The sequence below is a fragment of the Lithobates pipiens genome, unplaced genomic scaffold (genome assembly GCF_037356315.1).
Source record: "Lithobates pipiens isolate NorthernLeopardFrog02 unplaced genomic scaffold, aLitPip1_a1.2 Scaffold_18, whole genome shotgun sequence".
NCBI classification, from domain to species: Eukaryota; Metazoa; Chordata; class Amphibia; order Anura; family Ranidae; genus Lithobates; species Lithobates pipiens.
In genome coordinates this window covers 43,360,870-43,386,240 of record NW_027507758.1, presented here as the reverse complement: position 1 = coordinate 43,386,240, position 25,371 = coordinate 43,360,870, and the positions used below count along the sequence as shown (strand labels likewise).

Sequence of the window (25,371 nt, the reverse complement as noted above, 5' to 3'; positions counted from 1 at the left end):
CGTGCTCGGATAAAGGGTCTGGTATGGATTTTTAGGGGGACCCCACGTCAATTTTTTTTTTAATTTGATAGGGGTTCCCCTTAATATCCATGTCAGACCTGAAGGGCCTGGTAATTGAATTTAGGGGAACCCCCACGTTTTTTTTTTTTTATCAATGAATGAATGAATTGTCGGCTAATACAGAGAACACTCATTGAGTGTTCTCTGTATTACGGGGAGCCGACAATTTAGCCGCAAGTGATTTTAAAGGACTTTTTTTCCTGCACAAATGACACTTTGTGCAGGGACAGTTCTAAGCACCAGAAACATGCGTCCCTTCACAGGCATACTATAGATACCCCCCAGCTACGAAATTTAAAGGAATATTACACTTTTATTGTTTCACTTTAATCATTATTAAAATCACTGCTCCTGAAAAAACGGCCGTTTTTAAGGCTAGGTTCACACTATAGCGGCGTTTTCCCGCATCGCATACCTCCCGCCGGCAGTTCACACTGCCCTATGCGGACGGCTGGGAGTGTCAATGATATGTTAATGACACCCCCAGATCCGTCCGCATATCGCAGTGCGATCTGCACACTCGCACAGGAATCGGATCGCATGGTGTGAACACCCATGCGATCCGATTCTGCTGCGGACCAAAAAAAGGGTCCCGTGCGAGTTTGCTGCGGGAGCAATGCGAATTCAGCCATACTATCTGTATGGCTGAACTCGCATCGCTACGGAGATCGGATGTGATTTGCACTGCAGTGCGGTGCGAATCACATCCGGATCTCCCACCCGCAGCAGTGTGAACCCAGCCTAAAACTTTTTTTTGCATGTCCCCTGGGGCAGGACCCGGGTCCCCAAACACTTTTTAGGACAGTAACCTGCATATTACCCTTTAAAATGAGCACTTTAGATTTCTCCCATAGACTTGTATAGGGTGTTCCAGCTTTTCGAATTTGCTGCGAACAGCCCAAATTGTTCACTGTTCGCTGAACAGGCAAACAGGCAATGTTCGAGTAGAACATGAGTTCAACTCGAACTCGAAGCTCATCCCTACTTACAAACAGACAGACAGCAGTTGAGTGCAGGGATGGTGTCAGCAATGGAGGTGCTCAGCTATAGTACTTACCTTTTACTTTGATCTGAATGACAGTGACAGGTTCTCTTTACTGCCTGACACCCCTAGGTGCCTGATCCCCCTCTCAGATCTCCTGTAGGGGGCCCCGGAGCCCACACACTGGACAGATCCAATCTGCAGAGAGATATAGAGATCCCTCCAATACATACAGACAGCTGAGGGGGAGACCAGCCTGATACATCATCCCCCCCACCAGCACAGTGAGTAGATGGAACATCACACAGCATGTAGTACACAGGAAGTGATGTCCTCAGCACTGTACATAGTGATGGCACAATAATAAACCTCCCCAAAATACAGCTGACATGCTGGGACCTGTAGTTCCTCCTGTGAATGTCTGATTCCCCACTGTCCAATCAGAGCTCAGCCTCCTCTCACTATACACTCACCTTACATTCACCTACAGAGTTCTCCCTGTGTATACTAACAGAAGCTGCTCATGTAGGAAAGGAGGTAGGGGAGGGGCGGGGCTTAGATACAACGTTCTAGAGGGGAGGGGCTACTGTGCTCTGTGCAAGGGAGGAATGGGGAGGTGTGGTGTGCGGGATGTGATAGGGAGTGGGAGGAGCATTACATGTAATGAAGTACCATGTGAGTCAGCTCTTTCATTACACTGTGTTTGACAGAGGGGCGGGTCTGAGTAGCAGTCCCACCCATACCCGACATCACAGCTTGGATGTGACAGGTGAAGTCTTTCATTGGAGCTGCACAGTGCACATCCAGCTGGCTTGCTCCTCAATCCCTGGATGTTTACACTGTTGCAGGTCCTATTAAGCCACAAGTTGACATATAAGCAACATAATTATGCAGGGCAAAACCTTGCTGCCCAGCCACTCAGCAGCGCCCACTTCATATGGCGCCCATGGCACTTGCCATATGTGCCATACCCTGGATATGCCACTGCATGGATGGGACATGGATGGAGCATAGATGGATAGATAAGACATGGATGGAGCATATATGAATAGATAAGACATGGATGGAGCATAGATGGATAGATGAGACATGGATGGAGCATGGATGGATAGATGAGACATGGATGGAGCATAGAAGGATAGATGAGACATGGATGGAGCATAGATGGATAGATAAGACATGGATGGAGCATATATGGATAGATAAGACATGGATGGAGCATAGATGGATAGATGAGACATGGATGGAGCATAGATGGATAGATGAGACATGGATGGAGCATGGATGGATAGATGAGACATGGATGGAGCATAGAAGGATAGATGAGACATGGATGGAGCATGGGCGGATAGATGAGACATGGATGGAGCATAGAAGGATAGATGAGACATGGATAGAGCATGGATGGATAGATGAGACATGGATGATGGATGGATGATCCATCGCTGGGCACAGATCATCGCTGTGGGCACTTGACATCCAGCCCACAGTGCTGCTGCACCCGGCTCTCTCCCTCTCCTCACAAACTGTACCGATCGCCGTGAGGAGAGGGGAGGAGCAAAACTGGACAAGCTCCGGTTTGTTTACAAGTGATCACACCATCATTGGACGGCGTGATCACGTGCCCTTTACCCCGATCCATGACATACCGGGTCTGGGAGACCTGACGATCATGGAGATTACCAGGTGCGCGATTCTGGGAGGACGTCATAGTACGCCCTCCCAGAGTTATCTGACCGTGCTGTAGCCGTCATTCGGCTATGGCCCGGTCGGCAACTGATTAAGCTACAATATTACATCACTTTTGGTTTAATCTCTACTGGGTATGGCTAAAAGGTACCCTTCACAGCAGGGCCGGGACAAGGGATGGGCAGAAAGGGCAGCTGCCCTGGGCACTGTGGTATCATGTGAGGTGGTGGGGGAGGCACCTAAAGGAGATGGGGGGATTCTGTTGAGAGGGGGAATTTGGAGGGTGGCAGGGAATAAGAATTGATTTAGTAGGGAAAATTTGTAGGATATGTTAGGAATGGTGATTTTGGGGGATTTGTGTTGGGGGGGGGGGGGGATTTGTGCTAGAAAAGGGGATTTGGGGGTTTGAGCGAGAAGTGGTGATATGGTAGAGGGGAGAGGGAATTTGTGCTAAAATTTGGGGGTTGTGCTAGGAGGGTTGATTGGTGGAGGAATTTGTGCTGGGAGGGAAAATTGAGAGTGGGGGGGGGGGGATCTGTGCTTGAAGGAGAAATTTGAAGGGGAGCAGTTTTGTGCTAGGAGGGGTGATTTTTTTGGGGGTGAGATTTGTGCTGGGGGAATTTGGAGAGAGAGAGGATTTGAGCTTGGGGGGGGCACAGATTTGTGTTGGCAGAGGGTATTTCAGCAGGGGGCAGATTTGTATTGGACAGAGGGGGAATTTATGCTTAGAAGGTAAGCAGGCAGATAAGTGCTAATTTTTTTGGAGGGGGGGGATGATTACTGACACATAATGCTCATACATCTTGGGGGAAGCCATCGTTTTGGTATGTTTGCCCTGGGTTCTAGGTCAGTGGTTCTCACCCTCAGTCTTCAAGTACCCCCAATGGGCAATATTTTGTGAATTTCGAGATAAAATAGCTGTCCAAAATATCAAGCCATTGACTTTAAATTTAAAGCATCTGTGCAAGATAAAGGAAAACATGACCTATTGGGGTTACTTGAGGACTGAGGCTGAGAACCACTGCTCTAGATGACCTTGTCCTCTAACAGCATTGCATTAACATATGGAATCTGGTCTGACATGGAGGCACATGTAAGGACTCATGTACAAGCTGAAACAAACCTTGCCTGCCCCAAGTCTGAATCTCACTAATAGAGGTATGAAAAGTTACTCTACCACTTCATAAGTACTGTATAGAATTTACATGCATGTTTCTAGCTCAGATAGGACATTACCTTGTCAAATTCACGGAATGCTTCCCTTACATCCTCCTCTGTATTTTCCAAATGACTTGCCATTATAGTCAAGAATTCAGGAAAGTCAGTTGTTCCGTTGCCTGTAAAGAAACAAGATCTGTAAGCCTTAGTTCAAACCTGCACCAGAAGAAGAGTTTTGGACAATTGGAGAACGAAGTCACTGACACCAATGTTCTAAGAAAGCCGCATCCAGACTGGATTTACATCCTCTATTTGTAGTTAGAACTGTTCACACGTTATTAAAGGCAGCCAATAGAATATCGATGTCAAAACCAGTTGATCCTGTCCCTTTTACATCATTTATATCCATTATTATAAGACAGTATATGCAAACATGGGTGGATTGCTTAATTGTTGTACACACCTAAAATAATGTATGTAAGACATTCTTTCACCCGGGGCAAAGAATGATTTTGGCAACTGTGATGGGAAATTTGAATTTGCTGGGGGCAATTTTGTTTTTCAGATTCAGTGAATGATCATCAGATTTGGGGGATAGGTTTGGAGTGTTTAGCTTCCAAGTAGGTGCCCCGTGCACATTGTATAAGGCTGCCTCTTGTAATTCCATCATCCAACTTGAAAAGGAGCATGGCTGCCATGTCATCGGCAGTGCGCATGCTCAGGAAATGCGTTGCATGCCAGTGACGTCATCCATCCTGGCCTCTGTACCACCAGTGTTCCAGGCCTCGTTTTGAGCCCTTCCCCACCATGGCCAGCTGTTTACATCAGCGGTGTAGAAGAGAGCAGTGAACGAGGAAACACAGCATTTCCCTCGCAGGACCGGACTGTCTACTGATGAAACGTTCACCTTCTCACTGTGTTGGGACTTACCAGATGCCTTTCTTAAGCTGCTAAATGTGAATTGTCTACTGTTTGTGCTCAATAAATTTGTTATACTTCTACACCCAGAGGCGCCTCTCCCTTTTTGTTGTTTATATCCGACTGCCCATAGAGGAAAGTGGGCTGTGTCTGTGCTTCTCTGTATAGGTGGAGTGGACACAGACCTGTCATCCGTCTGCTCAGCAGGGATCCGCGGAGATATCCCATGCTGAGCAGGCGGATCTGCTGGCGCATGGGGGGGGGGGCAGAGGAGCACGGGATACCAGAGGAACAAAGGGGGGACCAGAGGAGCACAGGGGGGACAAGAGGAGCAAGGGGGAACTCTATTAACTATATATAATAACTATATATATATATATATATATATATATATATATATATATATATATACTGTATATATATACTGTATATATATACATACATACATACATACATACACATTAGTATTCTATATTATAGTTACTTTACTCCTAATTACTTTGATTAGGTTACTGATTAATTTCCCAAGAAGGGAATCCCCTCTGGGGGTGGTGGCACTTCCAATTTTATTATCAAACCCATTTTTCCACTTAGCAAAGGTTCTGGTTCCCTATGGATTCTAAAGGGAAGCCCATGCCAAAATGTAAAATAAAAAAATATAAAAAACAGCGTGGGGTCCCCCCAAGATTCATACCAGACCCTTATCAGAGCATGCAGCCTGGCAGATCAAGAAAGGGGGGGAGGAATGAGGGAGCGCTCCCCCACTCTTGAACCATGCCAGGCCACATGCCCTCAACATTGAGGGGATGCTTTGGAGCCAGGTTGGGCTTGGCCCTTCCCTCCCCCCCCCATCCCAAAGCACACTATCCCTATGTTGATGGGGACAAGGGCCTCTTCCTGATAACCCTGGGCTGTGGTTGTAGGGGTCTGTGGGCAGGGGGATTATCAGAATCTGGGAGCCCCTTTAACAAGGGGGCCCCTCAGATCCCCCCCCCCCCCCCATGGGAATGAGTGTGAGGTACCCATTCTCAAAAAATGTCAAAAAGAAATAAAAACACATACACAGTTTTTGATAATTCCTTTATTAAAAAAAAAATTGTTACCTGATGTAGATCCATCGTCAATCACAATGTCTGCCACCAATGCCGGACCTTAACTGCTGTATACCTGCTCCGCCATCTTAGAGTTCTAAAATAGGTAAGGGGCGGAGCCACTTGGCGAAAGTGGCCCCATCGGACATCACCGACTCAGCATGCACTGATCGGTGATGTCAAGAGGGGGCAGAGCCACCAGGTGATATAGCCAGGTGGCCCAGGCCCAGGGGCGGACTGACAGCTCATGGGGCCCCCGGGAAAAAGGAGATCATGGGGCCCCCTGTGTCTCTGCCCATGTGTCTCCGTCCATGTGTCCCCGCCCCCATTTAAGCTACGTCCACACAAAGTCCCACCTACATATTGTACTGCCCACATTGCATGTGTAGTGCCGGTACTCCTAACGTGCTATATGTTTAAATTTTAGTTTTTGTCTAAAACTGTAATGAGTTTTAGGACTAATTGAGCAAAATTGTACTTTGGCATCAGTTTGGCTAGGCTGTATAGAAATTCTGCCTGGTCATAGGTGGGGTTGTACACCTGTAGGAGGCTATAGAATACAGTCTGGTTGGACGCATTGGGTACCAATCTCTGTCTTGGAACCAATCAGTGAGGGTTTGTCTCACTGCGTAATCCGGGAAGGGGTACTTAAGGTGCCAAAGTCACGTGGTTCGGGGTTCCGGTCCAGAAGTTGTTGTTGACTACGTGGTCCTGGTCCTCCTGACCAGCCCTGTGGGACCCCCGTGGCCTGGAGTGCGGATCCAGCCGTTTCCGAGCCTCAGAACTGGCTAGTTCAAGGCACGGTAACTGGAGAGAGGATTCTAAGGTGTTCTGGTGCCGTCTCGTTTCGGAGAGGCCCAGCAACTCTACATGCGACCAGAGGAGGACTCTTCGGTAAGAGAGCCACGCACAAGGCTGGCTGCTCGGTAAGAGCCTGGAAGCTGAGCTGCCATGGACATTGATTGAATCCACAATTCTTATGGTATCGCCGGACCGGCTAAAAGATTCTGGTACAGTAAGAAAAGTTCTTGCTGCTACCCTTCCAGTTGTAACTAAGTTTCTAACAAAGTCTGTGTGAGAGACTTTGAAAAGCTAGAATTACCTGTTGGCTGCTAAACCCAAAACTTAAGGATTTATCCAACAGTTAAAGTGTCCAGTTGTGAGTGGCTGTTCTCTGGATTGTGTACATAGAGAGAGACTATATTTGAAGTCAGCAGTTCCAAGCACCTGAGCTAAACTCTACCCTGATACCCTCTATTCCCAACTTAGAGACTGAGTTTGTTCAACCATTTTATGCAAAATAAAAATCCTAACAAGGAATTCAAGTGTCGCTCTCTACAGTTACTGGGTTAGCAACCCTGGGAACCCCTAGACGAGGACAACAAGTACGAGCTGGAGGAGGTAATAGGTAAGCCCAGAAAAATTCAGCCGCTCCTTCGGGGATAAGTGCTACACATGTGTTCAAAGAATTTCTCTATACTATGTTCAAAATAAATGTTTATTATAGGAATTAAAGAAAAACAAAATGTACATTAAAGTGCAACAATGGTACATTTTCAAAATTAAGGTTTTCATAAATTAACACAATATAACAGGTGCAACAAATGTCTTCTTAGATGAACAGTTTCATAAAAAATATACAAAAAATTTAAATCTCTGACCAGCATGTTACAAAAGCAGTAAAGAGCTAAGTTCAGGTGTCGTCTTGGCAAATCTGTCGATGATTTTATTTGTCACTCTTTATGTTTAGGCCTCATGCACACGAGATGCAGTTAAACGCGTGTTCAGATGCAGTTGGACACTTTTTTCAACTGCCCCTGAACTCATTCAATGTTATCCTATGTGTCCATGCACACAGTCTCGTTTTTTGCCGTTTTTATGCAGTTGCGTTTAACCTCGTTTTTCCAGAAGCAAAAAAATGGGTTCAGACGCAAAAATGTCCACGTTTCAGATGCAAAACGCGGCAAAACGCGGCTAAAAGCGGCACCCGCGTTTAGCCGCGTTTGCGTTTATATGCGTTTTTAAAGGAACCCAATTTTTTGGACCTGAAAACTCAGAAATATGATCTGAGAATGACATTTTGTCACCCGATTTTGGGGGCCCATATCTTGGGGCCAATTATTGCCAGGAACCCAAAATTTGGTGTGCAGACACTGTGGATCTAGCACTACAACATATCATTTGGGGTTCCTATCACCAAGTGACCCCGAGATAGGGGGCCCCAAAGTCGGGTCGCAAAATGTCATGCACTTTTCTGTATCAGAAAATGACATTTTGCGACCCGACTTTGGGGACCCATATCTTGGGGCCAATTATTGCCAGGAACCCCAATGTCATGTCATGCACTTTTCTACATCAGAGATACATGGCCTCAAAGTCAACTGTGACCATCTGCGGCAATGTAATTTGGTCATTAGGGTTGGGTGTTATGGTAAGTGGTTATCCGTTAGGGTTAGGGTTATTGTTTAGGATTAAGGGTTGGATTAGGGTTAGGGTTGTTTAGGGTTAGTGTAAGGGATAGGGTTAGCTGTTAGGGGTAGGGTTAGTGTTAGGGGTTAGGGTTAGTGGTTAGTGTTAGGAGGAATGGTTAGGGTTAGGATTCTGGATATTTTAATAAGGCATTAAAAAATATTATACTACCATATACAGCAGCAAAGAATTAAAATATATTAAGCAATACATATTTCACGATAAAAAAAAAACATGTATGTGCAGCTGCGTACCTACCCCGATAAGTTTTTTAATTTTAGCCGGATGTCCATTGTCACATTTGATCTGCTCTTAGAAAAAGTACGACCTGGTCTGACATTCGTGGACACCAATATGAGAAACAGTGTGTCACCAGAGGAACTGCTGTTGGTAATGATCAGGTATGTGTATATATTTATAAAATATATTTATCTATAGATGTACAGATTAATTTTTTTCTCTGACCTTTATTTTTTTTTAAATAATGTCTATTTATAGCAAATTATCCAATTTTTTTAAATATCTAAAATTTTCTTGTGGCAATTTTTAACATGTTAAAAATATATAAAAAAATTGGCCAAATAAATTTAAAACAATTATAAAAACTCTAATTAACATAGATTTGCTTTTAAATAAAACAATTTGAAAATAGAAAAAATGAATAAAAACATATATTAAGATTAAAAAAAAAATAATTAACTATTTTAACCCTTTCCCGCCGAGCGTACGCAGATATGCGTACTCGGCTTCCGGGGGTTATACCGGGATGATTCCCGCACCTGCAGGCATCATCCCGGTACCGTTTTTTGCAGCAGGCGATTGGCTATCCAGGCATAACAACCGATGCGGCTAAAAGCCGCTCGGCTGTTATGCTGGAGGAGCGGGAGGGGACGGCCCCCCTCCCGCCGCCTCCCGCCGCTGTTACCGGTGCTCCCGCTCGATCGGGAGCACCCATTCGTGATCCGATGCCTCCAGCTGCTGGGGAGGAACTGGAACGAAGCCGTAATCGGCTTCGTTCCAGTCTCCTCATTGTAAACACGGAAGCGACGTCATGACGTCACTTCCCGTTTAATCGGATCCCAATGGCGCCGGTTTAAAAAAAATATCCGGTATTCAGAATCGCCGTTTTCGGCGATCTGAATACATTGAAGTCTAAAGGAGGGGTGGGGGGTCTTTTAGACCCCCGATCCCTCCATAAAGAGGACCTGTCACCAACTATTACTGTCACAAGGGATGTTTACATTCCTTGTAACAGCAATAAAAGGGATCAATTTATTTTTATTTTTTTAAAACAATTTAGTCATTTTAAAATAAATAAAAAAATAAAAAAATTTTTTTTAAAGCGCCCGCCGTCCCCACGAGCTCGCGAAGCAAAGAAAACGCATACGGAAGTCGCGCCCGCGTATGTAAACAGTGTTCAAATCACACATGTGAGGTATCGCCACGATCATCAGAGCGAGAGCAATAATTCTAGCACTAGACCTCCTCTGTAAAGCTAACCTGGTAACCGTAAAAAAAATTTAAAGCGTCGCCTATTGAGATTTTTAGGTACCATACTTTGTCGCCAATCTACAAGTGCGCGCAATTATAAAGTGTGACATGTTTGGTATCTATTTACTCGGCGTAACATTATCTTTCACATTACGTAAAAAAATTGGGCTAATTTTACTGTTTTTTTTTTTATTCATGAAAGTGTCCCTTTTCCCAAAAAGTTGCGTTTAAAACACCGCTGCGCAAATACTGTGTGACATAAAATATTGCAACAATCGCCGTTTTATTCTCTAGAGTCTCTGCTAAAAAAATATATATAATGTTTGGGGGTTCCAAGTAATTTTCTAGCAAAAAATATGGATTTTAACTTGTAAACACCAAATTCCAAAAATAGGCTTAGTCATGAAAGGGTTAATAATGTTTTATATTAGAAATAATGAAAACATGTTTAAAATTGCCACAAGAAAATTTTAGATATTTTAAAAAATTTGATAATTTGCTATAAATAGACATTATTTTTTTTTTAAATAAAGGACAGAGAAAAAAAATCATCTGTACATCTATAGATAAATATATTTTATAAATTGTAGACATGTCACTGGAGAAGTGATCGAGGGGGTGTACATCTCACCTAGGTTGCTACACAGTGTGAGATGGTAAGTCCAGGATGGATCAGTTTCTCAGCAGCAATATGCTGCTGAGTTGTTATTTAATCTTGCCGGGCCTGGGTTTATATGGAATGGCAGGTAGGTTTGGTAGAGGGACCTGTCATTCCACACACCCCCCGATCCAGTTCTGGGTTTTGGATCAGGTGAGCTTTGATCCTAATTAGCCTGGGAAGGTAAAGGCTCTGCGGGGCCTGCAGGTGCTCGCTCTCAGCCAGGGAAACGAACAGTCTGTGTGTTGGAGGAAGCTGCGAGCGCAGCCACTGCTGGAACTAAAACCCACCCTGCGATATCCAGGCGAAAGACGCTGTGTTTATAAGTGTCAGATAGGTGAGAAGAACCTGTTAGTAAGCGCCCAGCCGGGCTAGGTTGTTTTTTTTGCTTTTTTTTCTGTTGTACTTAAAAAGCACGGTGTTGCCGTATATTTTTGTTTGTTGGACTGTTTGTACCACGAATAAACGCCAAGGTCTGCTTTATAAATTCCAAGTCTGCTGTGAACTGTGTCCAAACTCACCCTACCCCGGGAAGATCCCTTACAATTGGTGGAGAATGCGGGCAACACGGTTGCTAGGGGCAACGGTGTCGACAGACTTGGCTACAGCTGCTTATGTCCTGGGTGAAAGCTGCAACTACACTCCAAGAACAGTCCAGCAACATGGAGGAGATGCTGAAGCAGTTTATGCAAGTGAGTTTGCAACAACAGCAGGCTCAGACAGAGGCCAATAGACGACATGAACAGTCCATGGCTGCACAACAGCAGATGCATAAGGAAGAGTTGCAAGCTTTGCGCCAAAGCCAACAACAACTTATCGAGCACCTGATAGTAAATCGAGAGGCGCCTGTGGTTGCTAATCCACCCACAGTGGAGGGAGCCGCTCCAGAGATTTTTTTTGGGAGAAGGACTGTGCAGCAAGCGCTGCAAAAGATGACTGCTGAGGACGATGTTGAGGCCTATCTAACAGTATTTGAGCGCGTGGCTGAGCGAGAGAAGTTACCAGCCGCTGAGTGGGCAGAGGTAATTGCGCCCTATTTAACAGGTGAACCTCAAAAGGCCTACTATGACCTCAGTGAGCAAGAGGTTAAGGACTATACTCGGCTAAAAGAGGAGGTACTTGCCCGACTAGGAGTTACTACTGCAGTCCGTGCCCGGAGGGTACGCAACTGGAGCTACAGTCTGGACAAATCAGCGAGGTCCCAGATGTATGACCTAATCCATTTGGCAAGAAAGTGGTTGGAGCCAGACACTTCTACTCCTGCACAAATCCTAGAGAAGCTTGTGATGGATCGCTACCTCCGAGCGCTTCCTACTGACCTGCAACGCTGGGTGGGACAAGGTGATCCTAAGAATGCAAACGAACTTGTCAACCTTGTGGAGAGGTTCCAGGCGACTGAGGACTACCTCCGTGATGTTCCTGCAGCATCTTCACCTCCCCGGAGCGCCAGATCTGTGCCGTCAGCTGGTAAGAGACTTCCATCTATTGGGGGAGTGTGGAGGGGTGCTGATGGAGGGAAAAGGGCTCAAGTGGTGTCTCAGGGACAAAAGACTGGTGATGGTCCCGGGTGGCTAAGGGGCTCTAAAAAGGACTCCTTGCCAAAGAGACCAGGCCCTATCCAGTGTTGGAGATGCCATGAGGCGGGACACGTGTCTGCCCATTGCCCTCTTACCACTGAACCCATGGAGTGTGGCGCTAGCCGGCGTCAGTCGCTATTTGCGGAACCATCTTGTGCTGCAGTTCCTGGACTAGAGACTGAACCGCAAATCTGCAATATTACAATCAATGACCTTCCTGTTAAGGCGTTAATGGACTCGGGAAGCCTCGTAACCTTGGTGCATGCTAGCCTGGTGGCTGGGGACTTAGAGTCTAAAAAGCATATGAGTGTTGTGTGCATACATGGTGATACAAAAGTGTACCCTATAGTGCTGGCTAAAGTCGGGACTGAACAAGGCACCGTACAATATGAAGTGGGTGTCGTTAAAAACCTCATGCATAATGTAATATTGGGGCGCGATTTTCCATTATTCTGGGCTCTCTGGGAAAAAAGAAAAATCCCCAAAAGGAGTGAGGATACCTCTAAGGGGGTTGCCTTGTCCCCTGTGAATGATAGAAGTGTGCAGGATGAAAATGATTGTTCTCCTTTGCAGGTCCTGGCTGGGGAGGAGGAGGCTCCTCCCACTGAGCAAAATATACTAGACTTAGAGGTGTCTAGGGATAATTTTGGCGCTGCACAATTACAGGACCCCACTCTCAAAAATGCGAGAGAGCAGGTTGCTGTTATGAATGGGGTACCTCAGGAACCAGATGCTGAAAAAAGATTTCCACATTTTTCGGTGACTAATGATCTTTTCTATAGAGTCAATAAGATTAAGGATGAGATTGTGGAACAGCTTCTGGTACCTAAGCCGTACCGGCGTCAGGTGCTTGACATGGCACATAACCATGTTCTTGGGGGACACTTGGGGACTGACAAAACGCGAGAGAGGGTTCTCCAGAGGTTTTTTTGGCCGGCGATATATGATGACATTAAAAAATACTGCGAGTCGTGCCCCACATGTCAGGTTAGTGCCCCAGTGTCACATTTTCGCAGTCCTTTGGTTTCGCTCCCTATTATAGAGGTGCCTTTTGAGCGTATTGCCATGGATTTAGTGGGTCCCGTTGTAAAGTCAGCTAGAGGACACCAGTATATTTTGGTAGTCATGGATTATGCGACCCGCTATCCTGAGGCTGTACCCTTAAGAAACACTGCATCTAAAACAATTGCACGTGAGTTGTTTTATATGTTCTCTAGGACTGGGATCCCCAAAGAAATCCTAACTGACCAAGGTACGCCATTTATGTCAAAACTGATGAAGGAATTATGCAAACTATTTAAAGTCTCACACATCCGTACCTCTGTATACCACCCCCAGACGGACGGATTGGTGGAGAGATTTAATAAAACTTTGAAACATATGTTGAAGAAAGTGGTGGGAAAAGATGGTCGTGACTGGGATCATTTATTACCCTACCTCATGTTTGCTATTAGGGAAGTGCCCCAAGCGTCCACAGGGTTCTCACCATTCGAGTTGGTCTATGGTCGTCACCCTAGGGGTCTACTGGACATTGCAAAAGAGACATGGGAGAATGAGTCCACCCCATACAAGAGTGTTATTGAGCATGTAGCACAAATGCAGGACCGTATAGCCACTGTAATGCCCCTGGTAAGGGAACACCTCCAGAGAGCTCAAGAGGCCCAAAGTAGAATTTACAACCGGTCCGCAAGAATCAGGACATTCAACCCAGGCGATAGGGTCCTTATACTAGTCCCCACTGTTGAGAGTAAATTCTTGGCGAAGTGGCAAGGTCCTTATGAAATTGTTGAAAAGATCAGTGAGGTGAACTACAAGGTGCACCAACCAGGTAGAAGGAAGCCTTTCCAAGTTTATCACATAAACTTGATCAAGCCCTGGAAAGACAGGGAATCCTTGGTGGCGACAAATACTGTTAATAATTTGTCACCACCAATCCCTCCAGTCAAGGTAGGTGATACTCTATCAGTGTCACAGAAACAGGAGGCTCAGGAATTTTTACAGAAAAACAAAAACAAGTTCTCTGACCTCCCAGGGCGTACCCACCTCATCCATCATCACATTGAAACTGAGCCTAGAAGCAGAGTAAACCTAAAGCCCTATAGGATACCGGAGGCACGTAGGAAAGCCGTATCTGCCGAGGTAAAACGTATGCTTGATCTGGGGGTAATTGAGGTGTCACAGAGTGAATGGTCCAGCCCGATTGTGCTAATCCCAAAGCCCAATGGAACTTGGAGGTTCTGTAACGATTTCAGAAAGTTGAATGAGATCTCCAAGTTCGATGCTTATCCTATGCCCAGGGTAGATGAGTTGATTGAGAAGTTAGGTAACGCCAGGTACATAACCACCCTCGATCTCACAAAGGGCTACTGGCAGATTCCACTTTCTGGTGAGGCTAAAGAGAAAACGGCATTCTCCACCCCTGATGGGCTATTCCAGTATGTAGTGATGCCATTCGGGTTACATGGAGCGCCTGCAACTTTCCAGAGGTTGATGGACTTGATTCTGCGACCACATCGGGATTACTCAGCCGCCTACCTCGATGATGTGGTCATTTTTAGCCCTGATTGGGAAAGTCACCTCTGTAAGGTACAGGCCGTGTTGGATACCATAAGTGATGCAGGGTTGACCATAAATGCCGAGAAGTGTGCTCTAGCCCTAGAAGAGGCCAAATATCTGGGCTACATTGTTGGGAGAGGATTGATTAAGCCACAGCTAAATAAAATTGAGGCAATACAGAATTGGCCTAGACCCCTGACAAGGAAACAGGTTAGAGCTTTCCTGGGTATTACGGGTTATTACCGTAGATTTGTGCCGAACTTTGCCTCAGTTGCTGCTCCACTAACTGACTTGACAAAGGGCGGAAAGACAGCAATGGTCACGTGGACCCCAGAGGCCGAGAAGGCTTTCCAAAGCCTTAAGTCTGCCTTGTGCCAACCACCTGTGTTAGTTACCCCCGATTTCAGGCGAGAATTTCTGGTCCAGACAGATGCCTCTAACACAGGCTTAGGTGCAGTACTCTCACAAATAGTGAATGGTGAGGAGCATCCGGTGACGTACTTGAGTAGAAAACTAACCCCGGCCGAGAAAAATTATGCCATTGTGGAGCGAGAATGTTTGGCAGTGAAGTGGGCCCTAGAATCTTTAAAGTATTACTTGCTAGGCAGGAAATTCAAGTTGGTGACAGACCATGCCCCCCTAACATGGATGAAGTTAAACAAGGAGAGAAATGCAAGAGTGACTAGATGGTTTCTGTCCTTACAAAACTTTAATTTCACTGTGGAACACAGGCCAGGGAAATTACAGGCAAATGCTGACGCATTGTCGAGGGTAAGTTGTCTGTGGGGACAAAAGGCTCAGCCCTCCGGTCTGAAAAAGAGGGGGGGGATATGTAGACATGTCACTGGAGAAGTGGTCGAGGGGGTGTACATCTCACCTAGGTTGCTACACAGTGTGAGATGGTAAGTCCAGGATGGATCAGTTTCTCAGCAGCAATATGCTGCTGAGTTGTTATTTAATCTTGCCGGGCCTGGGTTTATATGGAATGGCAGGTAGGTTTGGTAGAGGGACCTGTCATTCCACACACCCCCCGATCCAGTTCTGGGTTTTGGATCAGGTGAGCTTTGATCCTAATTAGCCTGGGAAGGTAAAGGCTCTGCGGGGCCTGCAGGTGCTCGCTCTCAGCCAGGGAAATGAACAGTCTGTGTGTTGGAGGAAGCTGCGAGCGCAGCCACTGCTGGAACTAAAACCCACCCTGCGATATCCAGGCGAAAGACGCTGTGTTTATAAGTGTCAGATAGGTGAGAAGAACCTGTTAGTAAGCGCCCAGCCGGGCTAGGTTGTTTTTTTTGCTTTTTTTTCTGTTGTACTTAAAAAGCACGGTGTTGCCGTATATTTTTGTTTGTTGGACTGTTTGTACCACGAATAAACGCCAAGGTCTGCTTTATAAATTCCAAGTCTGCTGTGAACTGTGTCCAAACTCACCCTACCCCGGGAAGATCCCTTACAAAATATATACACATATCTGATCGTTACCAACAGACGTTCCTCTGGTGACACACTGTTTCTCATATTGGTGTCCACGAATGTCAGACCAGGTCGTACTTTTTCTAAGAGGAGATCAAATGTGACAATGGACATCCGGCTAAAATTAAAAAACTTGTCGGGTAGGTACGCAGCTGCACATACATGTTTGTGAAATATCCAACGGACATTCGCTGTCCCATCAACGGATGGGTCCAATATCGATGAGCTCTGACTCTGGACCTCTCACGAAATTTGCGACGACGTTGCTGTCTCATCAAGAGCAACATCAGGAGCATTTCCTGACATATATTCAATATGGGATCCATTTCAAAATATATACCACAGAAAGAGAGGCAAATGCAAGTGTATAACTGCTCTCTATGCTGCTGCTGCTCACTCTGATCAAAATAGCAGAAATAGTTAAAAAAACATGCTTTGAGAGCTTGGGGAGGGTCTACATGATGTTATCTTTATAAACGCTTATAAACGCAAACGTGGCTAAACGCGTCTAAACGCGTCTAAACGCGGCATGCAAACGCGGCAAAACGCGCGTTTCTAAAACTCTGCTAAAAAAAAGCTGAAACGCGCGTTTAGAAACGCGCGTTTCAGCTTTTTTTTAGCAGAGTTTTCACCTGCGTCTCGTGTGCATGAGGCCTTAGTGCAACTTGCTTTTCCACTGCAATGAGCATCAATGACTCCAAGTTTTGTTGTGACAATGATGATCTTAATCTTGCCTTTAGGATTTTTTACTTGGAAAAGCATCTTTCACATGTACACTGTGTAGTGCTCAGTGTAATTATATATTTATATGCCAAGAAGAGATTCTCAAAGGCCGCTGAACACAGTCGGTACTGATAAAGAAGTTTAAAAGCACAGGACACACAGTTCTTGCAGGAATTCTTCTTTTCAGCAGCTGTAGCAGTGGATGGCTCAGCGCTAGAGCTGGTGTGTTGCTCTTCCAAATCTGAATCAATTCTTCACTCTCTTCATGCTCACTGTCTGAAGAGGCCAGTATTTGTCAGGGAACTTACTGTGTGAATGCCCGTCCCCGTATAGCAGCGGTTCATCTTCGTTCTAGGCGCCATGCGCGGTGTCCCTGTCAGAGGCGTACGAGTTCCGGAACGAACGGACGCACGCTAATCCGAACACGTGGACGTACGCCAATCCGAACACGTGGACGCACCCACGCAAACTGAACGTATGTACGTACTCACGCACGGACGGCCACTTCCACCAATCCTGGCACACTTCTCCCTATATAAACGGGATCCTGGCCTGATACCAGTGCTGGATCCTCTTTAGCTACTCCTGAGACACCTGATCGTTGTTCCTGTGATCTTGTTCCTGTGACCTTGTTCCTGATACCCATTCCTTTGGATACTCCTTGTTACGACCTCCTGGAATACCACTGACCTCGGCTTGGACTTACGACTTTGGCTTGCTTCCTGATTTTGTACCTCATTGCTAGCACATTACCAGACTCTTGCTCGTCCTTGACTACGCACCTGCCTCTCCTTCCTGTACCGCATTGCCTGCCAGTTGCAGACCTTGCTTATTCCAGACGTGCAGTGTTTCCTGTATACCTGCTGAGCTTCCACTGTCTACCTCCGTGATCAACCTACACCTCTTCCTCCGTGAGGACCCAGCGTCTCCAGGTCTTCAACTTCCACCTGCAGGCACCTGCACCCTTTCGCTGTCTTCACGCTCCCTGTTACCACCTCCAGGGGTGTGGAGACCGGAACCGTGCAAGAGGCCACCCTCAACAGTCTGACTCCGCTGTAAGGTACGTGACAGTATTTCTTGAAACCTATTTGGATCCAAGCAAGAAATTTTCTTATAAAGTTCTTCATGAGTGGAAAATCTTGACTTCACACTCTCGGTAACAGTGTCGAGGATAACATTTTAACAAGAAATTTCAAAATGTTTCCTATTATCTGTACCTTCTGCAGTTCTTGTTGATCTTAGTTCAGAAAAGCTCTTTATCAAACAGATGTTTTCACCTGCCAATTTCTCATTTATAAAATCTATAAATTCAGTTACTGACTGCAAAACTCCAGCAAAATCTCTGCATATGTTATTCAAACGCTTGGCAGAATCATCCACCATTCTCCATGCCTGGATAAAATCAAGGCCTGTTGATTGCAGATAATCGGATACCGGGGTAGTGATGTCAAAAATGCAAACAAAGGTTAGAGCTACCAGGGTGGTTTCAAATTTACAAAGATTCTCCACTAATTTCAGAGCTTCGTGGTGAACAGAGGGTCAAAAATCAGGGGATTCGCTTACTTGTTTTAGGATAATTAGGAGATCAGAGCATAATTCTTTGAGAGCTTATGAAATTATGGAGTTCAGATTAGGTAGAGAGATAAGTGGGTATGTTAAAAATAGGAGTGAGTCATCTGCATATAAACTAATTTTGAACTCCCTATGGACCTTGGCGTAACCCTTAAAGAGGAAGTAAACCCTGATGGGTTTACTTCCCCTTTGTCTCCCTGCAAAGGTAAAGCATAATGGGCTACTATGCATCGCATAGTAGCCCGTTATGTGCCACTTACCTGACACAGGAGCCAGCGATGTCACCGCTGTCCCCTGTAGTCCAGAGCGTCTATCTTCTTCCGGGTATCGCTGCTCTAGCCACTCACAGCACCGGAGCGGCGATGATGTCATTCCCGTGCATTGGCATGGGAGCCGTCACTAATGGCATATTGCCGTTGCCGTGGCATAGTGCGCCGTTAGCAGCGGCATGCGATAGTGCGCCTGCGTACCGCTGTCTACGTGTAGGTTTAGGAAATATTTCTTGGACCTACAGGTAAGCCTTAATCTAGGCTTACCTGTAGGTCAAAGTGATTTGTAAGGGTTTACAACCACTTTAATGTTAATGTTATTTCTTATTGATTGTGCAAGAGGTTCAATTGCTAACGCAAAGAGTAAGGGGGATAATGGGCAACCCTGTCTGGTGCCTCTACTCAATGCAAAGAAATCCAGGTTGTTACCTGGTATTTTGATTCTAGTTTGGGGGGTGTGGTATAGGGCATTGAATCCATGTATAAATGTATCTGATATTCCAAATTTAGGGAGTAGAAATGGGATGAAAATTTTGTGGGTGGGAATGATCTTTGTGTGGTTTAGGGATTAGGGATAAATTAGCTAATAGCATGTCATCAAGGAAGTGATTGCCTTGTAGAATGTGATTGAACAGTTCAGTTTCTTTGGGTGTTAATAATGGTGCAATTTTTTTGTAATAGGAAGTGGTGAATCCATCTGGACCTGGGGCAGTGGATGATTTCAGAGATATAATAATATTATTAATTTCAAGGTCGGTACATGGTTCATTTAGAGTGGCTATTTGCTGGCTAGGTAGTGAAGGGAGTTGTAAACCGTCTATCCAATTGAGTGAGGATGTTGAGGGGTATGTTTGTGGACCTGAGAGGAGATTTTTATAGAAGTTAGAAAATATATCTAGAACCTCTTGTGCATGGGTAACCAGATTAACTCTATGGTCTCTTAATTTGTAAACATGAGGTGTTTTTTTACCTTGATTTAGCTTCCTCGCGAACATAGTAGTGGTAGAGTTACTATGCAGTGTGTATTTAGCTTTGGAAAATCTAAGGGATTTTTCTATGTTTGTTGAGAGGATTGAGTCTAACTCTTGGCATTTAGTTTGGATCTGGTGAGTAAGATCTTGGGATGGGGTTTGACTAATTTTATTGTATAGGCAATTTAGGTCTTTAGTAAGGCGTTTAATGTCAGATTTCCCGGTTTTATTTTTAATAGAGGCAATGTTAATTAAATGACCCCTTAAAACTGCCTTATGGGCAGCTCATAATGTAGAGGGAGGTATTTCTTCTGTTGAGTTATATGAGAAGTAATCCTCTATATGTATAGTGATCTGTTGTATGATAGAAGGATCCGTTAGTAATGAATCATTTAGGCGCCAGCTAAAAGGGGTAGGTGCTAAACCTATGTGTGATGTATCAAAGGAAATTATTTGATGGTTCAACCATGGTTAGGTGTGAATATGTGCTTTAGAGGAGTTAGCTAACAGTATTGGGGTGCTAAAGATGTAGTCCAAACGGGCATAACAATCGTGCAGGAATGAGTAGAGTGTGTATGCTTTTATTCTGACATTATGAGCTCTCCAAGAGTCAATCAATTGAAATTTTTAAGGGAGCTTAACAGGGAGTTAATAGCTCTGGAAAAGGCTTTTAAGGAGGGTTCTACTCTACTTCTATCAAGGGCAGGGTGTGCCGCTAGATTAAAATCGCCTCCTAATATTGTATGTGTGGAATTGTGACGGTCTAGAATATCAAAGAATTTAGAGAAGAATGTGGATTGTGATTTGTTCGATGCATAAATTGAAGCAATTGTTAGTGGTTTATTGTTTATCAACACTTTTATAATTATAAAGCGGCTATCTACATCTTTATATATTCCCTGTATATCAAAAACAATTGAGTTGCGGATAAAGATAGCTACCCCACATGCTTTACTGGAAAAGGTAGTGTAGTAGAACTGGTTGTATGTCTTGTTAAAATATTGTGGGTGGTTTGTAGCCGAAAAATGGGCCTCTTGTAGTAGTATTATATTGGCACCCAGTCTCTTATAATGTTTGAAAGCCTTTTTCCTTTTATTTGGGGAATTAAAGCCCTAGATGTTATGAGAAAAGATTTTGAGACCCATTATTCAACTAAAAATAGGGTGTCAGCTAAGTTAAATCTAGGTGTGTTTAAATCAGGTAGGGATAAATATATTATAACTAATATGTGATGTGGGAAACACTTATAGATATTTCCGTGATACCAAGGATTACCAATGTGAATGTGTGTAACATAGTGTACTAGTAAACAGCATTGTACCAAAAACATGAAGTAACCTGAAGAGAAAGCCATCAAAACAGATCTAAGGATATGTGTTGATGATTTATGTCTTCCATAGCATAAGAACTGAAAAATATAGGCTGAAATGGCCAAAAAATATGAATAATTTAAAATTCGGCGGTCAAGTGACAACATGTGACTTTACCACAAATAACAAAAGTGAGGACACATCTGTCCTATGCCCACCATGAGAGCACGAGGCTTTGAACATGATGGAAAGGGACAATATCATGCACCGAGAGAGGGTTGGGGAACAATCTAGCTGCAGCGGATGAGTCAAGCTATATGAGAAACTAGAAAAGGAAGGATTATTTTTGTGCATGTTAAAAAAACATTTCAAGATAAAACTGCGAGAAAAGGTGTTATGTAAACTTGCGAAAGTGATCCAATTTTCATATAGTTACTGGAGACCTAAAGGAAAAGAAAAAAAAAAGAAAAAGGAAAAAAGAGAAAAGTCCCTTTGAATATCTGAGGTGAAAACACCTATAGGGGTTATTGTATAAACTGGTGCCAAAATCTCTAGTTTTCATTCTAGGGTAAGGTGTGGTGGTCTTATTGTTTCGAGGGGAACCATTTGTCCATGGGGATCAATCAAAGCAAGTGTTCAGGTTGCGGCAGTGCTATTAAATCAGGTCAGTTCAGAGACTAAGTAGAGGTGCACTCTAAGTTGAGGTGCACTCAAATTAAGCCAGACCGGATGTTAGGTGTTATAAAAAATAAAAAAAAAGAGACCACTACTATATCAAGTAAAAATCCTTATTATTTTTTCCTTTTGCTTTCTTCTCTCCTCCATCTTCTTCTTTCTATCTTTCCCTTATTGTGAAAAGTCAAGTGTGAGCTGGAGGATTGTATTGCTTGATCCTAGAAAGATTGGCACCATCTTCTTTGGTCTCGCTGGTTGCGTCTAGAGGCTGGTGTGGACCAAATTAGTGATGATCTGTGAGTGGTGGGAGGTCTATTTGGTGATTCTGGATCCAGCAGGCCCAGTTTGACTAGAAGATCTTTGTCTTCAATAATGTTGAATACTGTGTACTGTTATGCATCACAGAAAGTTTGAATGGGAAACCAAAGCGATATTTTATTTTTGCTGTCTGTAGTATCGAGGTAACTTCTTTCATTCTGCGCCTCCTGTCCAGAGTAGCAGGAGAAATTTCTGGGTATATTTGGATTCTGTGGCCTTCAAATTCTATATTTGGAGTGTTTCTGGATGCACGCATGATATCTTCATTAGTGAGGAAATCTTTCAGGCACATAATCACATCTCAGGGTGTAGGTTTAGGGCGAAAGACCCTATGGATTCTGTCACAGGTGAATGCTGTGGAAGGTTTATCTGGCACCAGATTAAGGAGGAATTTAGTTACTGCTGGGATGAGATCTGTAACCGATTCAGGGATTCCATGCAATCTTATGTTGTTTCTGCGATTGTCTAATTCTTCCATCTGAACCTGCATGTATGAAAAATTGTCAGCCAGCATTTCATAATCTTTCCATAGGTCATTATGACCCAGCGAAAATTCATCATGCTTAGTCTCCAGTGTAGTGATGGCCGAACGGTTCGCCCAGTGGTCGTTTCGCGGCGAATTTCGGCTGTTCGTGATTCGCCCGATCGGCGGACTATTGCCGCCGTTCGCCCGGCGGACTTCCGTGTTTTCTGTGGAAAAGAACTTTGACCTATGATGACACATCCATCATGGGGTACAGGACAGCCAATTGAGACATTACAGCACATGGACACTTGGGCATTCCCCCTAACTTATAAATACACCCGATCCGGCGGCCATTTTACATTCTTTCTTCTGTCACTATAGGGAGAGGTTGCTGTGTGGAGCAGGAGATTGCAGTGACCCAAATCGCTAGCTATTTGGTACACTAAAGTTCTTTTCAGGACTGGTATAGGTGTTAGGTGTATATAGGTTTGCTGTGCTACTGATTGTTGCAGCAGCCTGAGTGTCTTTTGTCAGTATAGAGAAAGGGATAGGACGGTGTGTGCTGCAGGGAGAGTCAGTTTAATCATTAGCTGTTACTATCAGGTCCACAAAAGTGCTATTCCAGTAACCAGTTATTGTTCCAGCAGCCTCTGTTTTGTCAGTTTATATAGGGACAGGCAGGAAGCTGTGTGTGAGGCAGTGAGGGTCAGTTTAATCAGTAGCTGTTACTATATTAGGTCCACAAAGGTTCTTTTCAGGACTGGTATCAGTGGTATGGTAATAGGCTTGTACACGTATAATATTCTTTCTTCCAAATATAGAAAGAATATTATACTTGACTGCTGCCCTTCTGCTGCAGTCTGCTAATCATTCACAACCTACTTGTTCCACAAAGGTCCTTTATAAGGCCTGGTAAAAACCTGGTGTAGGGTGCTATAGTACTTAGGGTTGAGTGAGGTACAGTCTGCTATTCTATAAGGACTGGTATAGGTCCACAATACATAGGGTTGAGGTGCACTACTGCTGACCGCTGCCCTATACTGCAGCAGTCCTTCATCAGTATAGGGACTGAATTACAGTCTGCTAATCAGTCACACACAACCTACTTGTTCCACAAAGGTCCTTATAAGGACTGGTAACTTGGTCTGTCTAGGGTGCTCCAGTACATAGGGTTGAGTGAGGTACAGTCTGCTATTCTATAAGGACTGGTATAGGTCCACAATACATAGGGTTGAGGTGCACTACTGCTGACCGCTTCCCTATACTGCAGCAGTCCTTCATCAGTATAGGGACTGACGTACAGTCTGCTAATCAGTCACACACAACCTACTTGTTCCACAAAGGTCCTTATATGGACTGGTAACTTGGTCTGTCTAGGGTGCTACAGTACATAGGGTTGAGTGAGGTACAGTCTGCTATTCTATAAGGACTGGTATAGGTCCACAATACATAGGGTTGAGGTGCACTACTGCTGACCACTGCCCTATACTGCAGCAGTCCTTCATCAGTATAGGGACTGACGTACAGTCTGCTAATCAGTCACACACAACCTACTTGTTCCACAAAGGTCCTTATAAGGACTGGTAACCTGGTGTAGGGTGCTACAGTACATAGGGTTGAGTGAGGTACAGTCTGCTATTCTATAAGGACTGGTATAGGTCCACAATACATAGGGTTGAGGTGCACTACTGCTGACCGCTGCCCTATACTGCAGAGGTCCTTTATCAGTATAGGGACTGACGTACAGTCTGCTAATCATTCACAACCTACTTGTTCCACAAAGGTCCTTATAAGGACTGGTAAGGTATAGGGTACTACAGTACATAGGGTTGAGTGAGGTACAGTCTGCTATTCTATAAGGACTGGTATAGGTCCACAATACATAGGGTTGAGGTGCACTACTGCAGACCGCTGCCCTATACTGCAGCAGTCCTTCATCAGTATGGGGACTGACGTACAGTCTGCTAATCATTCACACACAACCTACTTGTTCCACAAAGGTCCTTATAAGGACTGGTAAGGTATAGGGTACTACAGTACATAGGGTTGAGTGAAGTACAGTCTGCCATTCTATAAGGACTGGTATAGGTCTACAATACATAGTGTTGAGGTGCACTACTTCTGACCGCTGCCCTATACTGCAGCAGTCCTTCATCGGTATAGGGACTGACGTACAGTCTGCTAATCACTCACACACAACCTACTTGTTCCACAAAGGTCCTTATAAGGACTGGTAAGGTATAGGGTACTACAGTACATAGGGTTGAGTGAGGTACAGTCTGCCATTCTATAAGGACTGGTATAGGTCCACAATACATAGGGTTGAGGTGCACTACTGCTGACCGCTGCCCTATACTGCAGCAGTCCTTCATCGGTATAGGGACTGACGTACAGTCTGCTAATCACTCACACACAACCTACTTGTTCCACAAAGGTCCTTATAAGGACTGGTAAGGTATAGGGTACTACAGTACATAGGGTTGAGTGAGGTACAGTCTGCCATTCTATAAGGACTGGTATAGGTCCACAATACATAGGGTTGAGGTGCACTACTGCTGACTGACCGCTGCCCTATACTGCAGCAGTCCTTCATCGGTATAGGGACTGAGAGTTTTGTCACAGGGTCATTTAAAAAATGGCAGGCAGAGGAAGAGGCAGGCCCTTCTGTGGGTGGTAGGGGTAGGGCAGGAGCAACAGGCTTGAGCCAAAGTGGGAAGTTGCAGAAGATGCATTCAATTACTTTAAAGGACGCACCAGACTTGGTTGAGTGGCTCGCTCAGCCTTACTCTTCTGCACCCTCCTCATCCTCTCGATCTGCACCCTCTTCTTCACTCTCTGCTATGTGCACCCCCAAAGACACTACCACCAACAACACCACCACCACCACCACATACCTTCCGCTTGAGTCACAGGAATTATTTTCTGATCCATATCAAGAGGACATTTCTAAT

The 25,371-nt window shown here is 44.7% G+C and overlaps 2 protein-coding genes across 2 annotated transcripts in view; both read right to left on the bottom strand.

Moving 5' to 3' along the window:
• LOC143987101 (calmodulin, striated muscle-like) overlaps window positions 1-4,260 on the bottom strand; it is an 89,412-nt gene extending 85,152 nt beyond the window's left edge. Inside the window, exon 1 of the mRNA XM_077485631.1 lies at window positions 4,154-4,260. The gene's annotated coding sequence lies outside the window, so the exon portion shown is untranslated. The remainder of the gene's footprint in view (window positions 1-4,153) is intronic.
• Window positions 1-25,371, bottom strand: part of LOC143987097 (uncharacterized) — a 77,336-nt gene that overhangs the window by 27,320 nt on the left and 24,645 nt on the right. The window contains exon 3 of the mRNA XM_077485625.1: window positions 3,968-4,068. Coding sequence (XP_077341751.1) covers window positions 3,968-4,068 — 101 coding nt within the window. The remainder of the gene's footprint in view (window positions 1-3,967; window positions 4,069-25,371) is intronic.